Source organism: Mus caroli, chromosome 9 (assembly GCF_900094665.2).
Source record: "Mus caroli chromosome 9, CAROLI_EIJ_v1.1, whole genome shotgun sequence".
NCBI classification, from domain to species: Eukaryota; Metazoa; Chordata; class Mammalia; order Rodentia; family Muridae; genus Mus; species Mus caroli.
The window spans coordinates 105,647,983-105,674,355 of NC_034578.1; the positions used below are offsets into that span (position 1 = coordinate 105,647,983).

At 52.9% G+C, this 26,373-nt stretch overlaps 2 protein-coding genes across 7 annotated transcripts in view; one reads left to right on the forward strand and one right to left on the reverse strand.

Annotated features, from left to right (window-relative positions):
- The window catches only part of Scap (SREBF chaperone), a 48,887-nt gene extending 32,715 nt beyond the window's left edge, over positions 1 to 16,172 (forward strand). For all 6 annotated transcript variants that reach the window (XM_021171334.1, XM_021171333.1, XM_029481421.1 and 3 more), the window contains 20 exons: positions 3,501 to 3,658; positions 4,291 to 4,511; positions 4,704 to 4,809; positions 5,317 to 5,489; positions 5,830 to 5,956; positions 7,916 to 8,028; positions 9,027 to 9,121; positions 9,598 to 9,696; positions 9,823 to 10,041; positions 10,701 to 11,077; positions 11,465 to 11,653; positions 11,743 to 11,944; positions 12,022 to 12,137; positions 12,221 to 12,734; positions 12,811 to 12,896; positions 14,776 to 14,858; positions 14,960 to 15,126; positions 15,290 to 15,370; positions 15,491 to 15,697; positions 15,780 to 16,172. In XM_021171334.1, coding sequence (XP_021026993.1) covers positions 3,501 to 3,658; positions 4,291 to 4,511; positions 4,704 to 4,809; positions 5,317 to 5,489; positions 5,830 to 5,956; positions 7,916 to 8,028; positions 9,027 to 9,121; positions 9,598 to 9,696; positions 9,823 to 10,041; positions 10,701 to 11,077; positions 11,465 to 11,653; positions 11,743 to 11,944; positions 12,022 to 12,137; positions 12,221 to 12,734; positions 12,811 to 12,896; positions 14,776 to 14,858; positions 14,960 to 15,126; positions 15,290 to 15,370; positions 15,491 to 15,697; positions 15,780 to 16,025 — 3,579 coding nt within the window. In that variant the 3' untranslated portion in view covers positions 16,026 to 16,172. The remainder of the gene's footprint in view (positions 1 to 3,500; positions 3,659 to 4,290; positions 4,512 to 4,703; positions 4,810 to 5,316; positions 5,490 to 5,829; positions 5,957 to 7,915; positions 8,029 to 9,026; positions 9,122 to 9,597; positions 9,697 to 9,822; positions 10,042 to 10,700; positions 11,078 to 11,464; positions 11,654 to 11,742; positions 11,945 to 12,021; positions 12,138 to 12,220; positions 12,735 to 12,810; positions 12,897 to 14,775; positions 14,859 to 14,959; positions 15,127 to 15,289; positions 15,371 to 15,490; positions 15,698 to 15,779) is intronic.
- Positions 16,173 to 16,310: 138 nt separating this feature from the next.
- Positions 16,311 to 26,373, reverse strand: part of Ptpn23 (protein tyrosine phosphatase non-receptor type 23) — a 23,227-nt gene continuing 13,164 nt past the window's right edge. The window contains exons 3-25 of the mRNA XM_021172120.1: positions 24,930 to 25,057; positions 24,601 to 24,677; positions 23,934 to 23,983; positions 23,712 to 23,843; positions 23,206 to 23,286; positions 23,000 to 23,131; positions 22,866 to 22,913; positions 22,433 to 22,489; positions 22,268 to 22,326; positions 22,076 to 22,155; positions 21,854 to 21,968; positions 21,694 to 21,759; positions 21,251 to 21,396; positions 20,676 to 20,993; positions 20,444 to 20,598; positions 20,215 to 20,366; positions 19,944 to 20,123; positions 17,952 to 19,854; positions 17,675 to 17,859; positions 17,466 to 17,570; positions 17,239 to 17,377; positions 17,035 to 17,148; positions 16,311 to 16,958 (exon numbers count right to left, since the gene is read on the reverse strand). Coding sequence (XP_021027779.1) covers positions 16,479 to 16,958; positions 17,035 to 17,148; positions 17,239 to 17,377; positions 17,466 to 17,570; positions 17,675 to 17,859; positions 17,952 to 19,854; positions 19,944 to 20,123; positions 20,215 to 20,366; positions 20,444 to 20,598; positions 20,676 to 20,993; positions 21,251 to 21,396; positions 21,694 to 21,759; positions 21,854 to 21,968; positions 22,076 to 22,155; positions 22,268 to 22,326; positions 22,433 to 22,489; positions 22,866 to 22,913; positions 23,000 to 23,131; positions 23,206 to 23,286; positions 23,712 to 23,843; positions 23,934 to 23,983; positions 24,601 to 24,677; positions 24,930 to 25,057 — 4,902 coding nt within the window. The 3' untranslated portion in view covers positions 16,311 to 16,478. The remainder of the gene's footprint in view (positions 16,959 to 17,034; positions 17,149 to 17,238; positions 17,378 to 17,465; positions 17,571 to 17,674; positions 17,860 to 17,951; positions 19,855 to 19,943; positions 20,124 to 20,214; positions 20,367 to 20,443; positions 20,599 to 20,675; positions 20,994 to 21,250; positions 21,397 to 21,693; positions 21,760 to 21,853; positions 21,969 to 22,075; positions 22,156 to 22,267; positions 22,327 to 22,432; positions 22,490 to 22,865; positions 22,914 to 22,999; positions 23,132 to 23,205; positions 23,287 to 23,711; positions 23,844 to 23,933; positions 23,984 to 24,600; positions 24,678 to 24,929; positions 25,058 to 26,373) is intronic.

Consider the following 26,373-nt stretch of genomic DNA (forward strand, 5'->3'; position numbering starts at 1 on the left):
TCTAGCACTTGGGAGGCAGAGGCAGGCTGTGAATCTCTGTGAGTTCAAGGCCAATTGGTCTACAAAGCAAGTCCAGGATAGTCTGGCCTCTGTTACAGAGAGAAACCCTGTCTCAAATGCCCACCGTCCCCAAATGACACAGGAAAAATGGTGGTGAGGAGATCAATCTGAATGAGCTTGTAGGGACGAGTAGGCTGAGATGACACTGCCTGGGATGCCAGCTTGGTGTTCACCATTCCAGGGAATAATGCTCTCATCCTGATGCTCTTCTAGGTAGTTCATGAATGCGAAGCAGAAGGAAGGGACGTGACTGCTCCTAGGTACTGTGGAGGAGCAGGGTTAGTGTAGATAAAAGGGAGAGACTAGCCAGAGTCCAGAGTGACCCTGGGGGAAAGGAGGAGGGGGAGGGGAAGGGAAAAGAAGGGAAGCAGGTGCAGCAGCCAAGAGGGCAAAGGTAACCAAAATGGCAGCCCAGCCCCTGGAGTTGTGGAGTGGGGAATGGGCAACATATGCCAACCATGCCCTGTAACAGGTAGGGACTGAGGGATTCTGGGAGATCCTGGCAGCCAGGTCTTCTTTGGTATGTTAAATAGACACCTCAGCTGTTCGTCCAGGTTTGTAACATAACAGTTCACATCTGTTATTTTGACTGCCCTTCACAGGGACCCGTTCTGGGCTGGGTGGTTTATTCCCATTGGGAGAGCCCTCGTCTCATTCATGGCTTGAAGCCAGGGAGGGTGGTACTAGAATTTGAATCTAGGTTGTTCTGCTTACTTATGAAGGAAGAACTAAATTCAAAATAGAAGATGGGCTTCAAAAGGAGAAAAGCCTGAGGGCCTCAGCACTTGCATGCCAGCCCTGGAGCAGCTGTCTTGGTGACTGGGACCTGCCTACTTACGGAGTTGGGGATGCTGTGGCCCCAGTCCTCAGCAGGCCTTTATAAGAACCAATCTGGCAGGTTCCCAGAGGCATACAGGCTTGTTCCATGTCAGGCTTCTAAGCCAGCAATGTAGTGTTTGTGGTGGCAGCCTGAGCCTGGACACACAGAAGATGCAGGCAGAGATGCCTTTGTTCCCCAGGATCTCAGCTCTTCTCCCAAACTGCTTATGCTGGGCTGCTTCTCCGGAGTCAAAATTGTCTGAGATTTCCTGAGCTGGATGACTATACAGGAAGGGATAGCTCAGGGTCAGGCAGCTGTGGGTTTAATCTGGCTCTGCTCCCCATTGGTGTGTGACCTCAGACTCATGCCTGGGCTCTCCTTGCCTTGGTTCTGTTACCTTGGTATTTAGTTGAGGGTCTTTCACAATACTGCAGCCCAGGCTTCAGGAATCTCAGAATTCAACTCGGGGGGATTTGCTTCCACATGCATTCACATGGCTAATTGGTTGCAGGTTTCTTGCAAACTTTTTTTTTTTAAAGATTTATTTATTATATGTAAGTACACTGTAGCTGTCTTCAGACACACCAGAAGAGGGCATCAGATCTCATTACGGATGGTTGTGAGCCACCATGTGGTTGCTGGGATTTGAACTCAGCACCTTTGGAAGAGCGGTCGATGCTCTTAACTGCTGAGCCATCACTCCAGCCCTCTTGCAAACTTCTTAATTCCTTTCTAAAAGTTGGCTAAATGCCCTTTCTAGAATGGCTTACACGATGTCTTGTTTCACCAGGTGTTGGTACCAAAAGATGGGAGAGATTTATTATAATGTTTATAACCTAAATTCAAAGATGGCATCACTTTGGCTTGATTTGTGTCAGAAGCAAATCAGTTGATTAAGCATTCTTTTAAGGGGTGAGATTGCACAAGAACATGAGCCCAAGAAGGCCTGGCTTACTGGGGGCCAAATTAGAAGGCTGCCTTCCATTGTCTCCCTCTGTTCTACTGAAAGGTCTTTTGTTTGCTTGGGGACATCTGAGTTCTATGAACACTTCTGCATCCATTGTCACTCATGTAGGCTACCATTCCTATCTGTGTCCATACCTCTTTCTCACTTGAACATCAGGTAGGGAACTTACTTATTTAGTTTTCCTAGATAGGGTCTTACTTTGTAGCCCTGATTGTGCTGGAACTCACTCTTTAGACCAGGCTGGCTTCAAACTCAGGTCCCACCTGCCTCTGCCTCCCGAGTGCTGAGACTAAAGGTGTGCGCCTTCACCAGCCCAAGAAGGATTATGGAGGGAGCCCGTCCCCACAGAACGGGCTCACTGCACAAGGGATTGGCCACACCTCATCTTCACTTACATTTTAGTGCCTGCCTTCTTACCAACCTTGCTGTTCCTTCCCCGGAGGATCTCTGGTACTGTGGCCTGTGGTGCTGGAGAACGTCTATCCTCAGAGCAGCCCTTATCCAGTGTCTGTAGGAGCAATATGGAGTCCCTCCGCTCTACTTGCTCAGGCACTGTGAGGTCACTTGCTCAACACACCCTTTGCTGGCTCCCTCCCCTCCAGTTTCCTGTGTTTTTAAGATGAATTAGTATTTTCAGGGTCTGTTTCTAGAAGTTTCCAAACTGGTCTAAGGCTTGTGGATGGCTGCCCCTGTAAGAGAATATTGATGTCCAGAAGAGAGAACTGGAAGTCACATATTAAATGATGACTTGATGTATTTAATGACTGGGCTAAGACTTAGAAAGAACTTGAAGGATGTGGAGCACCTTCTGGGAAGGTTCACGTGGAAGTCGGTGGCTGACCCAAGAGCCACCCAGCAGAGAGCCCAGGTGAGACGAGGAATGAGTCTGCAGAGGAGGCCAACATGGCGTGTCTGCAAAGGCATCCGCCGGTGAATGAAAGCACAGGAGCTCTGGGCTACCCAGAGTTGGTGGGATGGCAAAGGAAAAAGCTGCCTAGGACAAATGGGATAACAACATGTTGTATAGAAACACGGTGGAGGGCTGGGCATGGTGGTGCACCTGTGTGATACCAGTACCCCGGAGTCAGAAGCACTTCTCATGCCATAGAGTTGGAGAGCTAGGCTTGAAAAATGTGTTTGTTGTTTTTGAAACAGCTGTGTAGCCTGGCTGGCCTGGAACTCACTGGTTAAACCAGGCTGGTCCTCAGACAGGGATGATCCTGCCTCTGCCTCTTAATTGTTCAGATTATATCATGCATCATCATATCCAGCCAAAAACTTGGCTTGATTTTTTTAAGCACACTACAGAGTAGTAACTCTGTCGATCAGTGTCTATATATCACTGAGACCTCTTGGAGCTTGTAGTCGGTGTAGCTAGCAGCTATGCTCTGGTAAAGGGCTAGACAGGAAGTGATTTAGGCTTGGTAGTATGATAGACCAGACATGTCTCTTGCAGACACAAAACTCTGTTATAATAGTATGGGCCAAGGACCAGTCGGGCTGTAATGGACATAGCTTTATTCCTGAAAACACAGAAGATGAATCTGAGCTTTGTGGGGAATAGGACATACTTTCCCGACACCTAACTCATTACTGTCTTCCTATAGCACGTGCTCAGTGCTTCCTTTCTACCCTGTCCTATTTCTTCTACAGTACGTGGGTGCCCCCGTGGCGTACATCCAACAGATATTTGTGAAGTCATCGGTGTCTCCCTGGCACAGAAATCTTCTGGCAGTCGATGTGTTCCGGTCACCTCTGTCCCGAGCATTCCAACTGGTGGAAGAGATCCGGAACCATGTGCTGAGAGACAGGTACTCCTCTCAGGGACTCCCAACTCCGAGTACCAAAGGGAGTTACATTATCAGTCAGCTTTGCAGTTCTCGGTGTCCTTGGGGGCCCTTTGACACTGCATCCTCACAACTCACAGAGTGAGTGTCAATGGGCCTGATGGTCCGGAGGTAGCTGAGCAATAGCTGACCCATGGCGCCTGCCTCTGTGCTCTGTTGAGATTAGCAAGCTCTACCTGGGGCTACCTTCTGGTACATGCTGGTTCAACAGACTGTCTATTGCCACCAGATTTTAGCCAGCTAATGACTTTGACGAGAATTTTGTGAACTAAAGCCCTAAATCTTTTTGCTCTCACTCTTGCCTACTAAAACTGTCTAAGGTGTTTAGTGGGGGAGTTTGCATGCTCTCACACGCTTGCCTTTCCAGGAAGGAGACAGCTTTAGGACTCCAGTGCATTCTGAGGGCTGCATAGATGCATGGTCTCCTTGTTGAATACTTGGAAGCATTTCCCTCAGCATCCTATCACCAGGCTCTTTGGAGATAGCAGGGAGAGAGAAAGCATTTAGGAACTCTATGACTGATGATTCCCCATAAGTGCAGTGGCTTGGCCCTATGCTGGCAGAAACAGCAGCAGCTTCCTCCATATTCTCCTTAGCTCAGGGACCAAGAGCCTGGAGGAGGTTTGCCTGCAGGTGACAGACCTGCTGCCAGGCCTCAGAAAACTCCGGAGCCTACTTCCCGAACATGGCTGCCTGCTGCTGTCCCCTGGGAACTTCTGGCAGAATGACTGGGAGAGATTCCATGCCGACCCTGACATCATTGGGACCATCCATCAGCATGAGCCCAAAACTCTACAGACATCAGCCACACTCAAAGGTACCCTCAGCACTCAGGAGCTAGAGAGATCTGTGTGCTCACTGTCTCTCCTTCAGCGGGGTGCTCCAATATATCAGGGGCTGCCTCTCGATTCTAAGAATAAGGGTAGAGAAGGGGTTCTGGGTAGCCCAGTTGCCACCCCATATCGGTGACTGTTATTCCTTTGTGGGTGCTTGCTTGTTCTGCCCACAGACTTGCTGTTTGGTGTTCCTGGGAAGTACAGTGGGGTGAGCCTCTACACAAGGAAAAGGATGGTCTCCTACACCATCACCCTGGTCTTCCAGCGCTACCATGCCAAGTAAGGTGCTCAGGTTCCCGTACTCTGCGGGAGACGTGGCCCTGAGTAGTTGCTTCTCTGACCAGCATGGCCCCAGGCCTCCTATTGAACTGTTTGTGTTCTTTATACCAAAGAATTTTATCTGATAATTTGAATGAGGGTGGCCTCTCAGGCCTGACTAAGAACAAGGGAATTGAGGCAGGTCTGACAATTCTCAGCCTGGTGTTTTCTTCTGGTTTCTTCCTAAGCCCTGGGCTGGTGGCCTCAGCTGACTACTGAGCTCCATCCATGCAGCCTCTGTCTTCTGAGTAGGCCATTGCAGGCAGCTCTCCACAAGTGGCTGGAGCCCCTGAGGCACCTCTGCTGTGCTCTTCTGGGCCTCTGGCACCTGGAACCATGTGATAGGTCAGGAAAGGAGGTCTGCAGCTTCATCATCCTTGTGGTACCTGTGGAGACTAGAAAGATGTTAAGACACCTCAGATGGGAGGAGACCCTGTGGGGCCCCTTCAGGGACTCTTTTATCTACAGGTTTCTGAGCAGCCTACGTGCCCGGCTCATGCTGCTGCACCCCAGCCCCAACTGCAGCCTCCGAGCAGAGAACCTGGTCCACGTGCACTTCAAAGAGGAGATTGGCATTGCTGAGCTCATCCCGCTCGTGACCACCTACATCATCCTGTTTGCCTACATCTACTTCTCCACACGTAGGTCGCAAGATGAGCTGCTCCATGACACCCACCTCCCCGCTGTCAGAAACGGCTTGGAGCCGAGAACATATCTGGCGGTCACTAAAGCTAAGGCTTCATTCCTTCCCCTATAGATTCTCAGGGGCTTCTGAGGAGAAGACACTTTGTGGGTTAGAGCTCCCCCAAGGTGTGCTATGTTCCTAAGACTGGAAGTGTTTCCTTGTCCTTTTCTTCCGGTTAAGCAGGGCCTGCCTCTCCCTCCCTTGACTGATGGCACATTCTATCTTAGGAGCCCAGTTAAGAAGGGTCCCAGGGGCTGGGGGAGGTACTGCCCTGATGTGTCCTCTCTGCTCTTTAGGCAAGATCGACATGGTCAAGTCCAAGTGGGGCCTCGCCCTGGCAGCCGTGGTCACAGTACTTAGCTCACTGCTCATGTCTGTGGGGCTCTGCACCCTCTTCGGCCTGACGCCCACACTCAATGGCGGGTAGGTCTCCCAGGGCCAGAGTGAGCCATCAAGCCCCTTGCACATCTGGGCCCTGTTGACCATTGTTGTTTATTGTTATGCAGTGTCTTTGCCTTATTATTTTTGACATTGAAGAGTACATTTTTCCCTCTTTAATCATGTATATATATATATATATGTGTGTGTGTGTGTGTGTGTGCGCCATGTCTTCTTTATATAGAACATATAGTTATATGCATATATGTGTTTGTACATATGTATACATACACATTGAGTGCTTTTAGATATTTATATTTGCATATGTATGGTATATATGTATATATGGATGTTATTTATATTTTAAACAATAACACTAATTTTTTAGATTTATTTTTATTATTTTTAATATGTTAGGGCATAGGAGACTATGCAGATGAGTAGAGGTGTCCCCAGAGCTCTGGCTATGGGGGTTGTGAGCTGCCCAGTATAGGTGTTGGGAACTGAACTTGGGTCCTCTGTAAGAGCAGCAAGCACTTTTTTTTGTTGTTTGGTTTTTTTGTTGTTGTTGGTTTTTCGAGACAGGGTTTCTCTGTGTAGCCCTGGCTGTCCTGGAACTCACTCTGTAGATCAGGCTGGCCTCAAACTCAGAAATCCACCTGCCTCTGCCTCCCAAGTGGGATTAAAGGCGTGCGCCACCACTGCCTGGCCTATAAGTTTTTGTTTGTTTGTTTGGTTGGTTTTTTTTTTTTAGCAGCAAGCACTTTTAACTACTGAATTGTCTCCTCAGCCTGCACACTGCTCTCCCAGGGCTTGTGTCCAGGGAGGTGCACAATAAAGAAACTTATGTGTCTTCCTCACTCTTAAGGGGGACTGGCAGGGTGGTTCAGTGAGTAAGGCATGTCCTGCCAAGCCTGATGGCTTGAGTTCAGTCCCTAGAATCTGTGATGGAAGAGAAAGGAGAGAACCAGCTCCCACAGGTTGTCTGTTGATCTCCACATGCATCGTGCACGTGATACACGTGTGCGTGCAATACATGTGTGCATGCGTGCGTACATACATACATACATACATGAATATAGTGAAAGTTAAAAAAAAAAAGATTTAAAGACGCAATGGAGTAAGTGTGGAGCCCTGTGGCCGGTGTGTGGGGACATGAGCTCACTTCCTCCCACACTAACCTCCTCTCCCCTCATTCCTAGGCAATCTTAGTGCAGAAGCCTTGCCTGTGTCTGTCCTCAGGCTTTGGGCTCTGAGGCTGCCCAGCCTGCCTGTGTTCCTAATCGCCTGGCCCGTCTGTCCCTGACCTTGACTTCTCAGGCAGACATAGGAAAAACCACTTTGCCCCCAGTGCTAGATATCAGACCCAAGGCCTAGGGCAGCAGTCAGCAGCTGTGTAGAAAAGCTACTTTGTATGGCTCCTGCTGGGTTCCGTGTCCTGGACTGCCTGATTCCTTTTCTGAGCCACTTTGAGAGCTTCAGGTACATGGATAAGGCTCAGCCAGCAGCCAGGTGCCCAAGGGGACAGTTACTCCTCTCAGAGATAGCTTCTCAGTAAAGGTGTAGGCTGCGGCTGTCCCTCCCATTTAGATGAATTATCTCGGCCTGGAGTGACAAATATGGAGCCCATGGTCATTTCATCAGCCATTGGAGTCTAGTGTGGAAGGGTCAAGAAAGCTGGGGTCTGGTAGTGGGGCACTGATGTTCTCTAGTAGGCTGCTTTTAGTTCCCCTTCTCTACTGGGTAGAAGAGACAAGAGACAGTAGCTGGCCCTTAGCAAAGCTTTGGAATCTGCCTAAGGGCCAAACCTGGGTTTACAAGGTGCCTTGTTGGATGAAGGTGCATTAGAGAGGGTTTCTTCCCTGTGCCACAGAAGCCCCTTGGCAGCTTCTATTATAAGCTGGAAGCCCCACAGCTTCCTCAGGGCTCAAGCCTGGTAAGAACTAAGCCTGTATTAGACCCCATCGTGCCACCATTCCTTCTGTCTTTTCTTCTGCTCCCCAGTGAGATATTCCCATACCTGGTGGTCGTTATTGGGCTAGAGAACGTGTTGGTGCTCACCAAGTCAGTGGTATCAACTCCAGTGGACCTCGAGGTGAAGCTTCGGATTGCACAAGGTAATACTGGGGTGATGGCCTTTTCCTCGTATATTTAGGCCCAAGGAGGTAAGGAGCCCTCAAACTGTATCTTTTAGGGCTGTGGTGATAGCTCAGTCAGTGGAGTGCACAAACGTGAGGACCTGAGTTCAATCTCCAGACCCATTTAAAGTCCAGGCACAGTGCAGCACCGTTGTAATCCCAATATTAGAGAGACAGATAGGTGGACCCTTAGCTGGCCTAACCTAATCGGTGAGCCTTGGGCCAATGAGAGACTGTCTCAAAATACAAGGTTCCTGCAGAATGATACCGATGTGACCTCTACACACACTTGCATACATATGCACCCGCACAGCCCTACAACAGAGTCTCTCACTGTGCAGCCTTGGTTGGCTTGGAGCTTGCCATGTAGACCAGGCTGGCCTCAAACTCATAGAGATCCATCTATCCTTACCTCCTGAGTGCTAGAAAAAAAGGTATGTGCCACCATGCCCTGCTAAGGGGAAATCCGTCTCTTGAGACACTTTATCCTAGGCCTGTGTCTGTGACAGTAAGCAGAGCTGACTGCATTCATTCCACCGTCCTCCAATGAACTTATGTGCTGTTAGACTCTGCCCTGGGTGTGGGGTTATGAAGCGATGAGGCAGAGTCTTGTGTGTAAATGCAGACTTGTTATGGCCACATAATCCTGAGGGCAGCATGAGAAGGAGTCTGTTAGCTCGGCCATTGCTCTGCTGGTCGGGAGTGGATATGGCTGTAGCTAAGAAGAAAGCCCTGGGCTTTCTCCTTGGGTCTTCTCATCTCATTGCCCTGGTTCTCCCTTGTTCTGCCACACCCCACCCTTCCTCTGTAGTCACTGCACATGGTGGTGTCTCCCTAGAGTCTGCCCATTGGGTGGGATGGCTGGCCAAATTCCGGACCCCCTCTCATGCTCTGTCCTTCCGAGAATGCCATGGTCGGGTATAGATGTGTAAAGCAGGCCAGCTCGCCACCCCTCAGTTTTTGGTTTCCCCATGCAGGCTTGAGTAGTGAGAGCTGGTCCATCATGAAGAATGCGGCGACCGAGCTGGGCATCATCCTCATTGGCTACTTCACCCTCGTGCCCGCTATCCAGGTAATACTCCAGGGCTGGCTTCACCTCCTAGCAGCCATATGGGGTGTGCGTGTGTGTGTGTGTACTCGTGGGTGTGTGTGGAGGGATCCTGTCATCTCATGCAAGCCTTTGATAGGTTCCATGTTGCTGTACCAGAGATCTCAGACCAGGGCAGGGGAAGAAGACCTAACTTCCAGCAAGTTCTGGCCCTTAACTAGGCCTAGGATGCAAGCCACCCCTTCCCTATGTTAGGGCAGAATTTCCCTTCTTTCTGTGGTAACTGGCAGACAAGCACATGAGCAAGTTAGGACTTGTGGAGAAAGGCTCTGTCCTGATGCCCTGCTGTCCTGACCATACCAGTCAGCTCCCAGTTTCCAGACCAGTAGCAGAAGAATGTTTTCCTTTGCCATTGCTGTGCTATGCCAATTCTGGGGCCTGTGCCTCCCAGGCTGAGAGCCACGCTCGCAGCCACCATGCCTCTTGTGTGTTCACTGCAGGAGTTCTGCCTCTTTGCTGTTGTGGGCCTGGTGTCTGACTTCTTCCTCCAGATGCTGTTCTTCACCACCGTCCTGTCGATCGACATTCGCCGGATGGAGGTAAGAGAGGCTGAATCTGTCTGCTTGGTGCTGACTTTGTTCAGAAGGTCTCTGAGTGAGCGAGCATGGCCCCAAGCAGAGGCAGCCTCGGAGCAACTTGGGGCCTGATCTCTGTGCACTCAACAGCTAGCAGACCTGAACAAGCGGCTGCCCCCTGAATCCTGCCTGCCCTCAGCCAAGCCTGTGGGGAGGCCAGCACGATATGAGAGACAGCAGGCTGTACGGCCATCCACGCCACACACCATCACATTGCAACCATCTTCCTTCCGAAACCTGCGGCTTCCCAAAAGGCTGCGTGTCATCTACTTCCTGGCCCGTACTCGCCTGGCCCAGCGCCTCATCATGGTACCTGTCAGCTTGCTCTGCCTTGCAAGGGGCAGCACTCAAACCCCAGGGGTGGCACTGCAGGGCCTTCCTGAGCTCTCTGACCAGGAACTCCTGGCCTGCCTGTTGGGGAAGCAGTGCCAGGATCAGCAGGGGATGAGCTGTCTCTAGAGGGACCAGGACAGGGACTCTCCAGGATAAAGCCACTTTGTGTGGTCAATGTTTTCCTGGCTAATCAGCCTCCGTGTAGCAGCAGAGAGCAGTGGGGTGTGCTGGCTGCTGAGGTGGCAGCTAACGGAGAGGGTGGGGGTGAACTGAGGCCCTTGAGAAGGTTTGCAGTAGCTTAGGCACCTGGGCCCTCTGGCCAAGCTGAGCAGGGAATAGTATCAGCTTTCTGGGCCCAGCGAAGAAGAGGTTGGGAAGTTCTGTCAAATTAAAGGGGTTCCAGTGGTTTCTGGCCTTGAAAACCCAGTTCTTAGCCATGGAAAGGGAACCAGGCCTCTGGTTCAGATGTTGGCAGGTGGTAGTGAGAGGACTTGGGGGAGTAAAAGGGAGTACAGATTGGGGGCCATGTCCTACCTGCACATCCAGGTCCTTCCAGTGTGTGAGACAAGACTGCTGGGGCCTGGGGCTGCCCATTGCCTACAAGGCCCTACTGAGCACCCGACACCCCACTGCAGGCTGGTACCGTTGTCTGGATTGGCATCCTGGTATACACAGACCCGGCAGGGCTGCGCACCTACCTTGCTGCCCAGGTGACAGAGCAGAGCCCACTGGGTGAGGGTTCCCTGGGCCCCATGCCTGTGCCTAGCGGAGTGCTGCCTGCCAGCCACCCGGACCCTGCATTCTCCATCTTCCCACCTGATGCTCCTAAACTGCCAGAGAACCAGACATTGCCAGGTGAGCTGCCTGAGCATGCTGGTCCAGCAGAGGGTGTCCATGACAGCCGAGCCCCAGAGGTAACTTGGGGGCCCGAGGATGAGGAGCTGTGGAGGAAATTGTCCTTCCGCCACTGGCCCACACTCTTCAACTACTACAACATCACACTGGCCAAAAGGTAAGCTGAGCTGTGCCAACTGCCCTCTTTTTTGGTGTCAGCTCACTATCCCCAGAGCATCTCCTTCTCCACTAGGTGAGAGAAAACTAGTGCGAATTCTGCATTGAGTTTGAAATAGTTGAAACCAGTTTATGGGGGCAGTGATACAGGAACCAGTGCTCCCAGCAGATATACTGGGAGGGTGGCCCGAGTCCTTGTTCTCAGGAGTGAAAGGGTGCTTGCCTCTCTTCCCCTTGGCAGAATGAGATGCGCTGATGGGTGCCAGGGTGCCATGTTGGAAAGTAGCGAGATTGGGGTGCCAGAGCTGCTTTGGGAGGGGACTGCAGGCAGTGAGTCTCCACTAGGAGGGCATCCCCACCGAGATGGGGCATCCCTGCCTACTCACAGGTACATCAGCCTGCTGCCTGTCATCCCTGTCACACTACACCTGAATCCACGGGAGGCTCTGGAGGGGCGACACCCTCAGGATGGTCGCAGTGCCTGGGCCCCACCAGAGCCTTTGCCCGCTGGCCTCTGGGAGTCCGGATCTAAGGGACCAGGTGGAACACAGACCCATGGTGACATTACCTTGTACAAGTAAGACCTCCCTCAGTGAGGCAAGAAGTGGGTCGGGGTGGAGCCGGGGTTGGGGTACACCCTGCTCATGCTTTTGCTGCCCCGCACAGGGTGGCCGCGCTTGGCCTAGCAGCGGGCATCGTCCTGGTGCTGCTGCTGCTCTGCCTCTACCGGGTGCTCTGCCCACGTAATTATGGGCAGCCGGGTGGTGGCCCCGGCAGGCGGAGGCGCGGGGAGCTGCCCTGCGATGACTACGGCTACGCACCGCCCGAGACGGAGATAGTGCCGCTGGTGCTGCGAGGTCACCTCATGGTGAGTGGGGTGGGAATCAGCGGACAGCAGCAGGTTGTCGCGGCCTTGGCCCTTGTCAACATAGCACCCTCACGCAGGACATCGAGTGTCTGGCTAGCGATGGGATGCTACTAGTGAGCTGCTGCCTGGCAGGCCAAGTCTGCGTGTGGGACGCCCAGACCGGGGACTGCCTCACGCGGATCCCGCGCCCGGGGTAAGTGTGGGTTGGCCCCGCCTTTGCCTGCTCTAGCAGGCTCCGCCCTCAGCTCAGACTTGTGTGCTCCTTGACCTGGCCAGGCCACGCCGGGATAGCTGCGGAGGTGGAGCTTTTGAGACTCAGGAGAACTGGGAAAGGCTGTCAGATGGAGGCAAGGCTAGCCCGGAAGAACCTGGGGACAGCCCTCCGCTGCGACGACGCCCTCGAGGGCCTCCAACGCCTTCTCTCTTTGGGGACCAGCCCGACCTCACCTGCTTAATCGACACCAACTTCTCGGTGCAGCTGCCCCCAGAGCCCACTCAGCCCGAGCCTCGGCACCGGGTGGGCTGTGGCCGCTCTAGAGACTCGGGTTATGACTTCAGCCGCCTGGTGCAGCGTGTGTACCAGGAGGAAGGCCTGGCTGCTGTGCGCATGCCGGCCCTGCGCCCACCCTCCCCTGGACCTCCCTTGCCCCAGGCCTCTCAAGAAGAGGGGACTGCACCCGAGAAGGGCTCCCCTCCTCTGGCCTGGACCCCCAGCACAGCGGGTTCCATCTGGAGCTTAGAGTTGCAAGGCAATCTCATCGTGGTTGGGCGGAGCAGCGGCCGGCTGGAGGTGGGCCGAGTGGCTGCCCACACAGAGTTGGGGGGTTCCCACGGGGAGTGGGTGCTCACAGCCTCTGTTTCCACAGGTGTGGGACGCCATTGAGGGGGTGCTCTGCTGCAGCAATGAGGAGATCTCCTCAGGCATCACAGCCCTTGTCTTCTTGGACAGGAGGTGAGTTATCTGGCTGCTTGCCTCAGCCCCATGTTCACCCAACCTGTGAGGGTCAGACCGCTCTCCGAGCGAGGCTTGAGGCCTCTTTGCTTGGTGTGGGGTTTGACCTATATTTATTCAGTCTCTGGTGATATGGTGGTTCACCTTAAAAAGGTGTCTTTGTAGTAGGGGCCAGGCATAGGCTAACGCAGAGCACACTGTTTTCGTTCTATCCGTCTAAGGCAGTGTCTCTCACTGGATGGTGAATACTGACCCCTCTGGCAGTATCACTCTTCATCTGCAGAAAATATGTTGGCAGAACGGTTGTTTTTTTTTTTTTTAATGAGGTTTCGGTTTGGATGCTATATTTTTTCTTTTTCTTTTCCTTTTGTCACATGTTCAGGGTTTTTGTTTTTTAAATAGGTATTTTGCTTACTTTTACATGTCTGTGCACTACATGTGAGTCTGGTGCTATAAATTCTAGACGAGGGTGTGTTGGGCAGGGCTCTGTAGACAGTTGTGAGCTGCCATGTGGGTGCTGTGAATTGAACCTGGGTGCTTTGGAAGAGCCAGCAGTGCTCGTAACCTCTGGACCATCTCTCCAGCCCTCATTTGGGTCCTCCTCAATTGCCCAGAAACTCACTTTATAGCCTAGACTGATCTTAAAGCAATCCTCTTGCCTCAGCCTCTCAAGGGTTAGGATCACATGAATGTTGTACAACTGGGTTCAGAACATCTTTCTTGTTAGAAGTCTGTTTGCTTGCTCTGTCCTCCTGTCCCTCTGCTGCTTGCCCCTCCTACCATCGTGGGCTTCTGCACACCAACTCTAGTTGGAGAAGAGGAATCCTCATTCCGGAGCTTTGGCCGTAACTGCATTTACAAGCTCAGTCTACCTGCCTACTCCATGATGGCTCGTCCACGGGTTCCTGGCAGTTGGCTTCACCATCCCAGCTAGAAGGGGGCCTTTGCTAGGGGTCAGGGGAGGAGGTATTGGGGAACTCTGGCTCTCTCCATTTTATCTGCTGCCATCTCTTCCTGCCACCACTGGGACTCCATTCTTCCCCCAGGCTAGCCTATCACGTCTGAGTGTGTTGGGAATCCTTCCCTACTGCTTGTTCTCCAGCTTTAGGAAGTGCCCACATCTCTAACCTTCAAAGTCCCTGACGACCATGCATCATAGAATTCCAGATAAGCCTTTTTGATGAACGTGATATGCACTGCCTTTTGCTGGGACAAGATTTCAGGATGCACCAGATTTGTGATTGTAGGAGCCACTGGCAAAGATTCCTGCCTGTGTCTGCAGCTTGTACCTAAGAATTCTTGGGAACAAAGAAAATCTTATGTGGATAAAGGACACAAGTAGACTATATACTTAGCAGGTTCAAGTTGACCTTTTCCCTTCCTCAGAACTGACCCAGTTCTGACTGAAAGCTCCAGAGGAGACTTCCCTCCATGTGCTGTCTTTTTAGGTTTATCTTATTGCTCTTTTTCCTGTGTGTGTAAGTGTGCACCATGAGCCTGGTGCCTATGGAGGTCAGCAAAGGGCATCAGATTCCCTGGAACTGGAGTTCCAGGAGATTGAGAGTTGCCATGTAGGCGCTGGGAACTGAAACCAGCTCCTCTACAAGAGCAGATGCTCTGAGAAGTGCTGAGCCATCTCTGCAGCCCTGGGTTTATATTGATTTACAAGTGTGGATGACACTCACCAGCTACCGCATTATGAATTATTAGCTCATTTAACATTTACAACCACTTTGAGGTGGGGACTGTTAAGCTCCATTTTACAGAAAGGCAAGGCTTAGAGGCTGAGCGGTAACTGGGCCCCTCAGCTTGAGCATCTTCTTATGGCACTTTGTGCATCCCTCCAAGCTACATAGTCTTTCCCATCCTTCTCTTCTAGGATCGTAGCTGCTCGGCTTAATGGTTCCCTTGATTTCTTTTCCTTGGAGACCCACACTTCCCTCAGCCCCCTGCAGTTCAGAGGTTAGTGGGCCTGAGGCCCGCAAGGCATTATGTATGTGGGTGGGGGAATATGCCTGCAAAATGCCTTTTTAAGATTCTCCTCACTGTGCTTGTCTCCTTAGGGACCCCAGGGCGAGGCAGTTCTCCTTCCTCATCTGTGTACAGCAGCAGCAACACAGTGACCTGTCATCGGACCCACACAGTTCCCTGTGCACACCAGAAGCCCATCACAGCCCTGAGAGCCGCTGCCGGGCGACTGGTGACAGGGAGCCAAGACCATACTCTAAGAGTGTGTATTGTTTATCTCTGGATACTGGTGAGCTGGAAAGGGGGTGAGGAGGAGGAGGAGGGACCAAGCTACAGGAGTCTTAGAGCAATGGTGGAAAGCATTCCTAGCTAAAACACAGACCTTGGAAAGTCCCCAAACCCAGAGCCTATGCTCTCTGTCCTAGGTCTTCCGACTGGATGACTCGTGTTGCCTCTTTACGCTGAAGGGCCACTCAGGGGCAATCACAGCTGTGTACATTGATCAGGTAAGGGACCTGTGGTGGGGCTGTGGGATTTGGCTCCTGGAACAGTAATGGGATGGGGACACTTTTGTTGATAAAGCCACATTACACTGTGACCAAGTTCCTTTGGGCCTCTTTTCCCAGACCATGGTACTGGCCAGTGGAGGACAAGATGGAGCCATCTGCCTGTGGGATGTACTAACAGGCAGCCGGGTCAGCCAAACATTTGCTCACCGTGGAGATGTTACCTCCCTCACTTGTACCACTTCCTGTGTCATTAGTAGTGGCCTGGATGACTTCATCAATATCTGGGACCGCAGCACAGGCATCAAGCTGTATTCCATTCAGCAGGTGAGGAGGCGGGGTACAGGTGTTGGTGTTTGGGGGATTGAACACCCCCAACATTGAAGACCTCTCCTGGCTTTGCCTGCAGGACCTGGGCTGTGGTGCAAGCTTGGGTGTCATCTCAGATAACCTTCTGGTGACCGGCGGCCAGGGCTGTGTCTCCTTTTGGGACCTAAACTATGGGGACCTGTTACAGACAGTCTACTTGGGCAAGAACAGTGAAGCCCAGCCTGCCCGGCAGATTTTGGTGCTGGACAATGCTGCCATTGTCTGCAACTTTGGCAGTGAGCTCAGCCTAGTGTATGTGCCCTCTGTGCTGGAGAAACTGGACTGAAGGCAGGTCAAGTACGCTACTCCCTTTCCCCCATCCCAAGGTGGGGCACAGGGGAATAGCAACTCTTTGGACCTAGACTGGAGGCAATAGCTGACTCTGAACTGTTGTCTCCTGACTGTAATAATAAAACTTTTTTAAAAAACCACATTTACCAGGGGCTGAAGTTCTTGTCATTCCACACTCCTCCTAGACCCTTCTCAGAGCTGTCCAAGAAATGTGGGATAGGAACAGCAAAGGGGGAGGGGTCTTTGGCACCTCTGAGGCAGCAGTAGGTGAACTCAAGACAATGGCCACAGAATAAGTTTATTATTTCAGTAGCCCAGGGCTGGAAAAATGTCAGGTTCCTCAAGGGAGCAGAGCCTGATCTGAGGCCTGCAGTGCATCTCCATCTGGTAGAGCTGAAGGCAGTAGGGATGGGAGGTGTAGTGTAAGGACCAGATAGGCAAAGCCTTTTCAGGTCTTGTTGAGTGTCCAGAGTGGATCCAGGAGGCTGAGGGGGTCATCCGTAGGCTGGGCAGCCCTTAGACCCTGCCCGTTGTGGGCCTGCAGAAAGTTCTGCTTGCTCATCCGCTGCTTTCCCCGTAAAGAACTGTCCAGTGAAAATGCTTCTGGAGTCAGAGAGGCCAACAGCTCCAGGGATGACGAGGGGGGCCCTAAGCTGGGGGCTTCAGGCACTGACGGCTCCTCCTCTGGCTGGGGGGCTTCAGGCAGAGGCGAAGAGAGGGGGGGAGGCGAGGAAGATGGGACAGGGGTAGACTCTGGAAGGCTAGCTGGTGGAAGACCTGGGGGTTCTACAAGGCCTGGGAGGCTGGCAGCTGGGGAATCCAAGCCACCTAGGGGCCGGATGCTGAGCTTGGCAATGGTAGCCTGAATGGAGCTGATGGGCACGTCTCCACCAAGGACCAGATCCTGGGAGTCCTGAGGAAGGTGGTTCTGAGAAGGGAGAGCTAGTGAGAAGGCTTTCACGGGCTTGTGACCATCCCAGCAGCCCTCAAGGAACTGCCCTCACCTTCTGGCTGATGTTCACACTGGCCACAGGCTTGCCAGGAGGAGGCACACCATGGCGCTGTAGGACCTGCTCCACATGTCTCATCAATGCCTCATGGCAGAACTTGAGGTGAAGCTAGAGACACGCATTTGGTCTTGTCAGCTGGGCAGGGCCATCCTCACCAAGGGCAAGCAAGACCCAGCTCAGCCCAACCCACCCACTCACTTTTTCCTGCAGCATGTGTTTCCTCTGCTGCCGCATCCGCCTCACCAGCTGGGGCAGCTCTGGAATCCCATTCCCAGCCTCCACCTCCTGCACGGCTGCATAGAGCAATGCAAAGGCTCCTGTGCGGCCCACCCCAGAGCTGTGACAACAAACAAGTATAAGTCCAGGCCAAGAGCCCACGGGGTACACAGCCTCACTCCCTCACTCCGGTACTGCCAGCTCCCTACCTGCAGTGTACGACAATGGGTGTGTGCAAGGGTCGCTGGTGCAAATAATGTGCATGCACCTCCTGGATGAAGCGCAGCAGATTGCCAGGGCTGTCTGGCAGGCCTCTGCAGGGAAAGGGCAGGTATGAAGCAGGCCTGATGTGAGGCCTTCATCCCTAAGCACCCAAGAAGTTTGACCTTGACCCCACCACCCAGAACAGTAAACGCACAACTCAGGCCAAGTAGGGAAGTGGAGGTGCACAAGAGAGCGCTTGAGGCTCTGATCCCGGAACTGCAGACTCAGCACTCGCTCCACATGGGTCTCGGTAGTACGAATACTGCTCAGTGCCACACTCAGGGCTCCATGCACCATGGGCTGGCCCCTCTCTGTGGGGAAGTAACGCGCCACCTTTTGCTGAAGGGTAGACAAGACAATTAAGGTTGGCTTTCCTGGACTCCCTGCCTCCCCACTCCGATTCCCTCCTAGATACCTATCTAGGCTCTTACCTTTTCCACCTCAGCCTCAGACACCAGCATGACAATGACTGACACTTTCTGTTCATGCACCATGAGCCAGAAATCTGCAGCTGTGCCAGGCAGCGGAGCCTGGGTGGCCACTAAGGGTGGACAGTATGGCGAGAGACCCTCCACACAGCTAGCATTAATATAATCATCTTTGCCTGAGCGCAGCACCACACGGTTACTGTCATAAGGCATGACATCCTGGTGCCGGTTCTTCAGGGAGTAGCAGCGGGCAATGGCAATGGATCGACCTCGGGCATCATGTTCCTGTGCCTCTTGCAACTCTCTCCAGATGCCATCCAGTGCTCCTGCATCCCCCAGCTGGCCCCGAAAGGCCTCCAGCTCCTGCTGCAACTGCTGCAGCCTCTCGGGATGTTCATAGGGGTCCTGCTCAATTAGCCGCAGGGCCTGTGGCCGACGGCCCTCAGCTGCATCTACCTTGGTAGGCTGTAGCAAGGGCTGCCCACCCCCAGGAGGCTGAGTACCTCCATGCTGGCTCTCAGGACTAGAAGACAGAAGGTCTGCAGCTGCAGCACCTCGACGCAAACAAGGTGGTGGCTCAGCTGTTGGAGGTCTTGAAGGTACTGGGCCAGGCCCTGGTGATGGGGCAGGTGAAGGCACCAAGTGGGGACTAGGGGTGGGCTGACTGGCTGGTGGGGGCCCTCGAATGGAGACAGGGGTTGCCTGAGGACCAAGGGGTCTAGGGGAAGGGGCAGGGCCATATGCCAGGGTGGGGTGAGGATGAGGGGGCCCAGGGCTGGGGAAAGGCAGAGCCCCTGAATGTGGGGGAAGAGGGTCTTGAGATGGGCCTGGATAGAGCTGGGTGTGCAGGGTGGGTGGTGGCTGTCCCAAGACACTAGGCTGAGAAGTAAAATGGTAGGGTGGTGGTGGTGGTGGTGGAAGAATCCCTGGGGCTTGAGATGGGAAGAGATGTGGATGCTGGAATGGAAGGGGCTGTTGTGTAGGTTGTGGCCCAAATGCTGGCCGTTGGGGCTGGGGCTGGGGCTGAGGCTGAGGCTGAGGCTGAGGCTGGGGCTGGGGCTGGGCCTGGGGCTGGGGCTGGGGCTGGGCCTGGGGCTGGGGCTGGGGCTGGGGCCTAGTCCTGGGGACTGGAAAGCCTGTGGGGATCCCAGGAGGAAACTGATGCTGTGGTAGAGGGCCTGTGAGGTGCTGCTTGGTCCCTATAGAATAAGTATAGGGTGCAGGCAGAGGCTGCTTGGTCCCTATAGAATAAGTATAGGGTGCAGGCAGAGGCTGCGGTTGGGGAACAGATTGGGGTACAGGCTGAGGCACTGGAAAGCAGGGCTGGGGAAGAGCAGGGGTAGGGTTTGGCCGTGGTGCCGTGTGGCTAGAGATAGGGGCTTGGACACTATCTACTGTGGTGGTAGCTGGCCGAACTGCCATGGCTAACTCGGGTCCTGAGAGCTGGGGAGGTGGAGCAGAGGGAAGACCTACAACTGGTTGGGGTGGCCCTACCCCTGCATAGGGACTGCTTACAATTCCATGCTGGGGAGAGGATCTGGGTACAAGGCCCAACTCTGATGTATAGGCAGGGGCTGGGTAGAGGACCGTTGCAGGTGCCATGGGAACTGCAGCCCTAGGCTGCATCAGTTGAGTGGGGCCTGAATAAGTTCCAGGGGGTAAGGGTCCTGAGAGATAGTGGGTTGCTGGGCCTGTGGAACTAGGGAAGGGGCCAGGAGAAAAGTGGAGAGGGGCAGTAGTTCCTAGGAATGGGTCAGGCAGCCGTGGGCCGACCATCATGTCAGGGGGCAAGCTGCGCAGCTCCTCAGGTGTGTCTCCAGCCTCCACTGCCTCCCCCTCCTCACGGCGGGACAGCAATGGTTTTGGGGCTGTAGGCCGAGGTGGTGGTGCCTTCTTCTTCAGCTCTCTAAGGGACAGGCAGGGAAGTAAGGCTAGCCTCCATAAGCCAGGCTGGCCTGGGCTCAACCTACAATGAAGCCTAAAGCCCACACCTACCTGTCCAGGAGCTGCTGGCGAGCGGCCTCTTGGGCACGACAGATGGATTGTGCCCGTTCCAGAAGGGTAGCCACCTTGCTTTCCAAGTCTGCATAAAAGTCCTTGCCTTCTTGGGACTTCTTCATCAGGTCCTCATAGGCCTCATAGGATGCTACCAGGGTCTGTAGTGTGGAGTTCCACCTTGGTAGGCAAAACAAAAAGCCAGATTGAGGCAAGCTATAGGGACAGAGCTCTGGATGGAGCTGCGGTAAGAACAAAGGCAGGTACTGACTTTTGGTCCAGCTCACTAAGCACCCGCCGTACAGCTGCATATTGCACGTTGGCCTCAGTCAGGGCACGGAGAACATTGTCCTGGGCGGCCAGGTTCTGCTCCAGGTACACCTTCAGCTGGTCATACTTCTTCAGCTGTTCCTCAAACAGTTTCTGAGGGAAGATGGGGACACCACCACCTAAGGAGAAGCCCGGAAACAGAGCCCTGTCTCGCTGCTCACCCAACCCACCTTCATCTCTGAGTGGTCAGTGGTGACCAGAGAAGCAGTGATGTCATCCTTCTGGATCAGCTCTCGGAGCTGCTGTTCCAAGGACACACGCTGGTCCCGCATCTCCTGCACCTTGGCGAGGATGCGCTTTAGGTTTTGCAGCACGGCTTTGTCCTCTGAGGGCGGCAGCAGTCAGTGAGATCAAAGAGACCCTAGTTCCAAGGCTTTCCCCATAGCAATGGGCGGGGCTTACCTGGGGTGAGGGCTGGTGTGGGTAGGGCAGCCCGCACCTGGTCCAGTGGTCCACTGAGCAGGCGCAAGTTACCAACGTGCAGGTTCATAGCACGATGCAGCTCACTGTTGGTGAAGGAAGCCTTTTCATGCACTTCCATGTACTTGGCCCATTCTCGCCTCACCTCTGCAAGCTCAGCCTTGGCAACAGAGGGGCCAGGGCCAGCCCCAGCCTGGCCCAGGGTCTCCTGCAATTTCTGCTCTTGCAGCTCATCTTCCTCCAGTAGATCCCTGATGTCCTTCAGGGAGGCCTCCACATCCGTGAACACCCCTGACAGCACTGAGGTATATTGAGGGTAACATTGAGGTAGGCAGACCAGGCACCACTCTGCCTTCTGCCCCCAAGACACTGAAATGCCCACTTAGATTAAAGCTTGTTTCCTAGCACCTGCTAAACCCCACAAACACAGGAAGTGATCCACAGAAACATGTGGGCGGGACATGCCCGGCCCAGGGCTTCACCAGCATCCTCGGTGGGGAGGCCTTGGCAGACGGCTTGCATGCTACCCCTGCATCTGTTTGCTGTGCTCTGCTCACCCTGCATAGACTGGACAAGGTTCTTAACAGTGTCAGGCCGGACGCTGAGTGCCGCACACTTTTCCATGAGCTGGGGGGGAATATGGTTGTAGGCATCCAAGTTGTCCACTGTCTCAGGGTCGAGCTGCATGGAGTCCATGAACTGACTAGGGAAGGAAGAGGGATGAAGACAGGATCGGGCGGGTGCTGGGCTGGCCCAGTTCCTTCCACATAGAGAGCCTGCTCGGTCCATCCCCTCCACTGGAACTAGACTGAAGACTCAGCAGAGAGAAAACTGTCACCTTTACCTCTCTAATACCACATGGCCTAGTAGGCTATGCCCAAGCACTGGTACAACTGGTGTCTCCACAGCACATTAACACCCACAGTCTAGATCCAGGCTCTGGGCAGGGAGGCGGGAAACCTGGTGTGTACACACCTCCCAACACTTGTCCCCCACTTACTCTAGGACCTCATTCTTATCTTCAATTTTGGCCAGCATTTCTCGAAGCAGTTTGGCCTTCTCCTCACTATGGAATAAACAGAGCAGTTGCTATTGACCTGTAGTTTTGAGAGACACCAAGACCCTTTGTGCCAAGGAAAGGGCCAGTCCCTCCTACACACCTGTAAAGCGATGAGGCCTCATGGGCAGCCATGGGTACCAACTTGGCAAAGATGTCAGGACCTGTAACAGCTGGATCTGTGGGGTTTACTGGCAAGGGCTTCACCAAGGGAGCTCCTAAGGGCAGGGAGCATCAGAGATCAGCCCACATGACAACTCAAGCAGCCCCCTCCCCATCCCATCTTCTGCCAAGCCCACTCCCAGCTTCCCCTCAGCTGTCACACCTTTCACAGGCTGAAGTGTATCCAGTGCTGGCACAGCCTCATGGTAGATAAAGTCATTGTCCTTCTTGGCAGAATTATATCTGAAGTCAGGAATGGGGAGGGGACAAATTACCAAGGACAACTAGATTCCCATGGCACTGTTAGCTTCCCCCCAAGAATACAAGGATAACCACCCTAGTTCCACACACTCACTTTCCCCCAATGACATCCATAGCAAAGCGAAGTGCATCTTGCACAGTGTCGGGCTGGCCCTGTGGAGCAGAGATAAGAAATAACCAAGGCCAGTGCTGAGATCTGTCAGGTCAGCTAGCTCTGCCTTCATGGCTCTGAAGGGCAGCCACATGTGTTCAGCTTTACCTTGGCCAACTTGATGGCTTCATTAAGCTTGTCCAGGGCACTCTGGAAGTAGGCCACCTGTGGAGGGCAAAACCTGGTCTGTCCTTTCCTGCTCAGGCCCTAAATGTTCCATGTCCCTACTTCATCCTACCTGATGATCACATCACTGACCATAAGACCAGCCCCTCAGGTAGCAGATGCCAGCCAAGCCAACAGCCCCCAAACAGCTCCACTGTAGCTTATACCTCCAAAGAGCTATCCTCCCTGTGGGGACCCCAGCATACCTCCTGAGACCCTTAAAAACAAGGGCTGCAAGGTGGTGATGGCTTGGCACATGGTGTGAGGAGGAAGACAAGGATGGGGACAGAGAGGACCAGCTCCAATATGATGTAAAGACGATCATAAAAGCCCAGAACAGATCCTCAGTGCACCCCCTTACCCACAGTCCACTCACCCGTTCCCCAAATTTCTGTTGCTCCTCAGCCTGCTTCCCCATGTGTAGCTGGGCAAAAAGGAATAGGCATCATGACTTGTCTCCTAGGCTACAGCCATCTGGCTCACTCCACACCCAGCAACCCCTCACCATACATGAGCCACAGCCGCAAAGTAGTAGATCTTCATTTGGACAAGTTTCTTCCAGTCTTTCTGGATACGGCCCAGCAGGGAGGCAGTATCAGGGTTTTCCAAGGCCCGGCATGCCTCCTTATAGTAATCTACCACCTAGGAGTTGGAATGAGTCCAGTTACCAAGGACCAGGGGCAAAGCAAACTGGGCATCCTCAGCCCTCTTCCTACCTGTGCGCTGATGCGGGCCACTAGAAAGCTCTTCCGGTTGTCCAACATGGACTTCTCCAATAGGCACTCCTGAGCCTGGCCCTGGAGCAACAAGTGCAGGTCACCTGAAGGTCCTTTCCTTCCTGGGAGCCAAGGGACAGACCAAAATATCTCCTCTCCTCTAGTCTCCCCCAGAATTAACACACTGCCAGATCTTCCTGAAACTCAAAAGACCCAACACCGGGCGGGGCCTCTTTCCTGCCTGTCCCTTACTACAGGCACATGGCTGGCTCATGATCTAGCTGGAACTGCCTCCTCCCTTAGTCATTTCTTCTCCAATTCAACTTAAAGTTAGGGGCGGTGGCTTATGATTAACCCCAAAAAGACAGAGGCTAGACGACTGGCCATGATTTTCAAGAAAGCATGGACTACACAGCAAGTTTCAGACCAGCCTGAGCTACAGAATACGACTCTATTTCAAAACAGAAACAAGAGCAATCCGGCTCCACCAGGCCCCTCCTGCTCACCAGCATGAGGTTGACATTGAGCGTAAGGATCTGGCGACTCATGTCCACACTGAAGGCCTGTGGGAAGTGTTCACGCAGGTAGGCAAAGGCGCCTGCTGCGCACTGGAAGTGGGTGCAGGAGACTTTCATGCCCTGGGAGGGAAGAGGTGTAAGATGCCACTTCCGAAGGGCAGGAAGCAATCAATCTCTGGTGGCTGAGCCCACACTGTCCCCGAGCCTCACCTCCTCAGACACCCGCTTGTCCATAGCCCCCAGCATGGAATGCAGTGCACCTAGAGAGGCAGGGGACACTTGGTTACGAGAGCCTGGGGATGCTTCCCAGGCCGCCCACTCGTGTGCTGAGGCTGAAGTCGAGGGGCACTGCTGTCATTCAGTCAGAGAAACAGGTCTGAGACCTGAGCAGTCAGTGCAAGGATTCCCGAGGAAGAACAATCACAAACCTAGCCAAATCTTTTCTCCGGTTATGTACCTGACTCGGGGTAAAGCAGGGAAGAGCCCCCATTCTTTCCCTCAGCCAACAGCACAGCTGACTTGAAGGGCAGTCTAAGGCCAGCTTTGACCTCCCTCCCTGAAGCAATCTGAAAGCCACTAATTGGGGAGTAGGGGTGATACTCTCAGACAAGAGAGGCCATGACTCCCTACTGGAGTAAGTACACAGCAACAACTTTTGTGACAGTCAGCCCAGCAGAGCAGCCCTTTAAACAGCGACGTGCCAGGGACCCAGAAATCAGCAGAAGTGCCTGTGTGCTATGGTAGAGGTGGGGGAGAGGTTAGAACCCAGGCATCTTCCTTTCATCCACCCATGGCTGTTTTGGCCATCTGACCTAATGAACTAAGACCCTGGCCTGGGAGGGCTTGGAGGAGGCCATGGAAGGACTAAGCAGCTCACCGAGGTTGTAGAGAATACAGGCCTGCTCGTACTTGATGTCTTCATGGGCCACAGACTTGCCTGAGAAGATCTCAGTCCTGCAGACATGCCAGTCATCTCAGAATCATACAGATGGTAAGAGCTGGCCTGGGCCCAAGGGTCAGGGGAGGGGACCAACCACCCCAGTATGAGACAGGCGTCTATGGGAGATCACACTAACCCATTCCCCATCTTGTGCAGCAAGGAGAGAAGAGAGGGGAAAGGATCAAGCCTATCACCCAGGCATCCCCGCTGTCCAAGTTCACATCTTCTAAGTTCTCATCTGCCCAGCCCAGTCTACCAGTGCTCACCAGGTGACAGCTACAGCAGCCTCCTGGCCTGAGCCCATGGGCACCCGACTCTGTAGGTAGTGTAGCTGGCCAAGGTACTTTCGAAGGACACTGCAGCCCTCAAAGTCCCGGGCAACGCGAATAGCATTCTGCGAAGTAGGATGGAAGAAAAAGGCTCACCATCATTAGAAAGAAAGCCCTCTCTATGCCCACAGTTATTGGATATACCATCCTGGCAGCCAAGGCTGGCAGACTGAGTCTGCCCCACATTTCTAGAAGACACTCTGTAATGTGCTTTGAATTTTTTTTTACTGTATTTAACTTTTTACTTTAAAAAATATTATTTTATGTGTATAGGTGTTTGGCCTACATGTATATGTACCACATGCATGTCTGGTGTCTGTGGATGCCAAGAGGGACTTGGCTTCCGTGGAACTGGAGTTAGATATGGCTGTAAGCTGCCATGTGAGTGCTGGGAATTGAAACTGAGTCCTCTAGAAGAACAGCAGTGCTTTCAAGGGCTGAGACATTGCTCCAGCTTGATCCGAAGTTCTTCATCTGAAACTGTATAGCTAGAGACACCCAGGTCAGCGGGGCAGGAAGATGCACAGCTGCATCCCGGGACCAGGAGGCACGGGTAGGAGCAACAGTTGTTTAAGGCCATTCTTGGCTACAAAGCAAGTTTGAAGTCAGCCTGAGTTACACGAGACCCTGCATCAAAAAATGATGTGTGGGAGGCCAGATATCCAAGACAAAGGAAAAAATCCTTGAATGTGCATACTAAACCACTTTCACAGCACTGTCAGATTAAAACCCCGGATGCCACAAGACTTCCCATTAAAGAAGGCTGTTTACATGAATTATGTCAAGGCTACTCACACAAGAAAACAGTCCACAGCTAAACTAAAGACAAAGGTTGCTAGGGATACACTAAGATTTCAATGACATGCTACTAGGCAAAAAAAAAAAAAAAAAAAAAAAAAAAAAAAGTAACAGATGAATATAGTATGATCTTATTTCTGTAAAAGCATATGAAATGCAAATAAATATACAGACCAAAAGGGGGGAAAACCGGATGACTATACCTCAAAATGTTGACAGTGATTATCTACAGGTAGTGATGTGATTTCTGTGTGTATGTAGAGTGAATATATGCACACGTGTATGCTGGTACGTCTACCCAAGGTTGACATCAGGTATCTTCCACGATCACCCGCTACCTTGTCTTTTGAAACAGGGTCACTCAGGAAACCCAGAGCTCTCCAACTGGCTGGACTGGCTACTCATCTCCACTCCCCAAGTACTAGGGTTACAAATGTGCATGGCCACACCTGGTGTTTTATATGAATCTGGGGATCCAAACCCAAGTTCTCATGCTTGCATGCTTGGCATATAAACCAAATGAGCCCCGGCTTATCTTCTTTTGAATATACACACACACACACACACACACACACACACACAC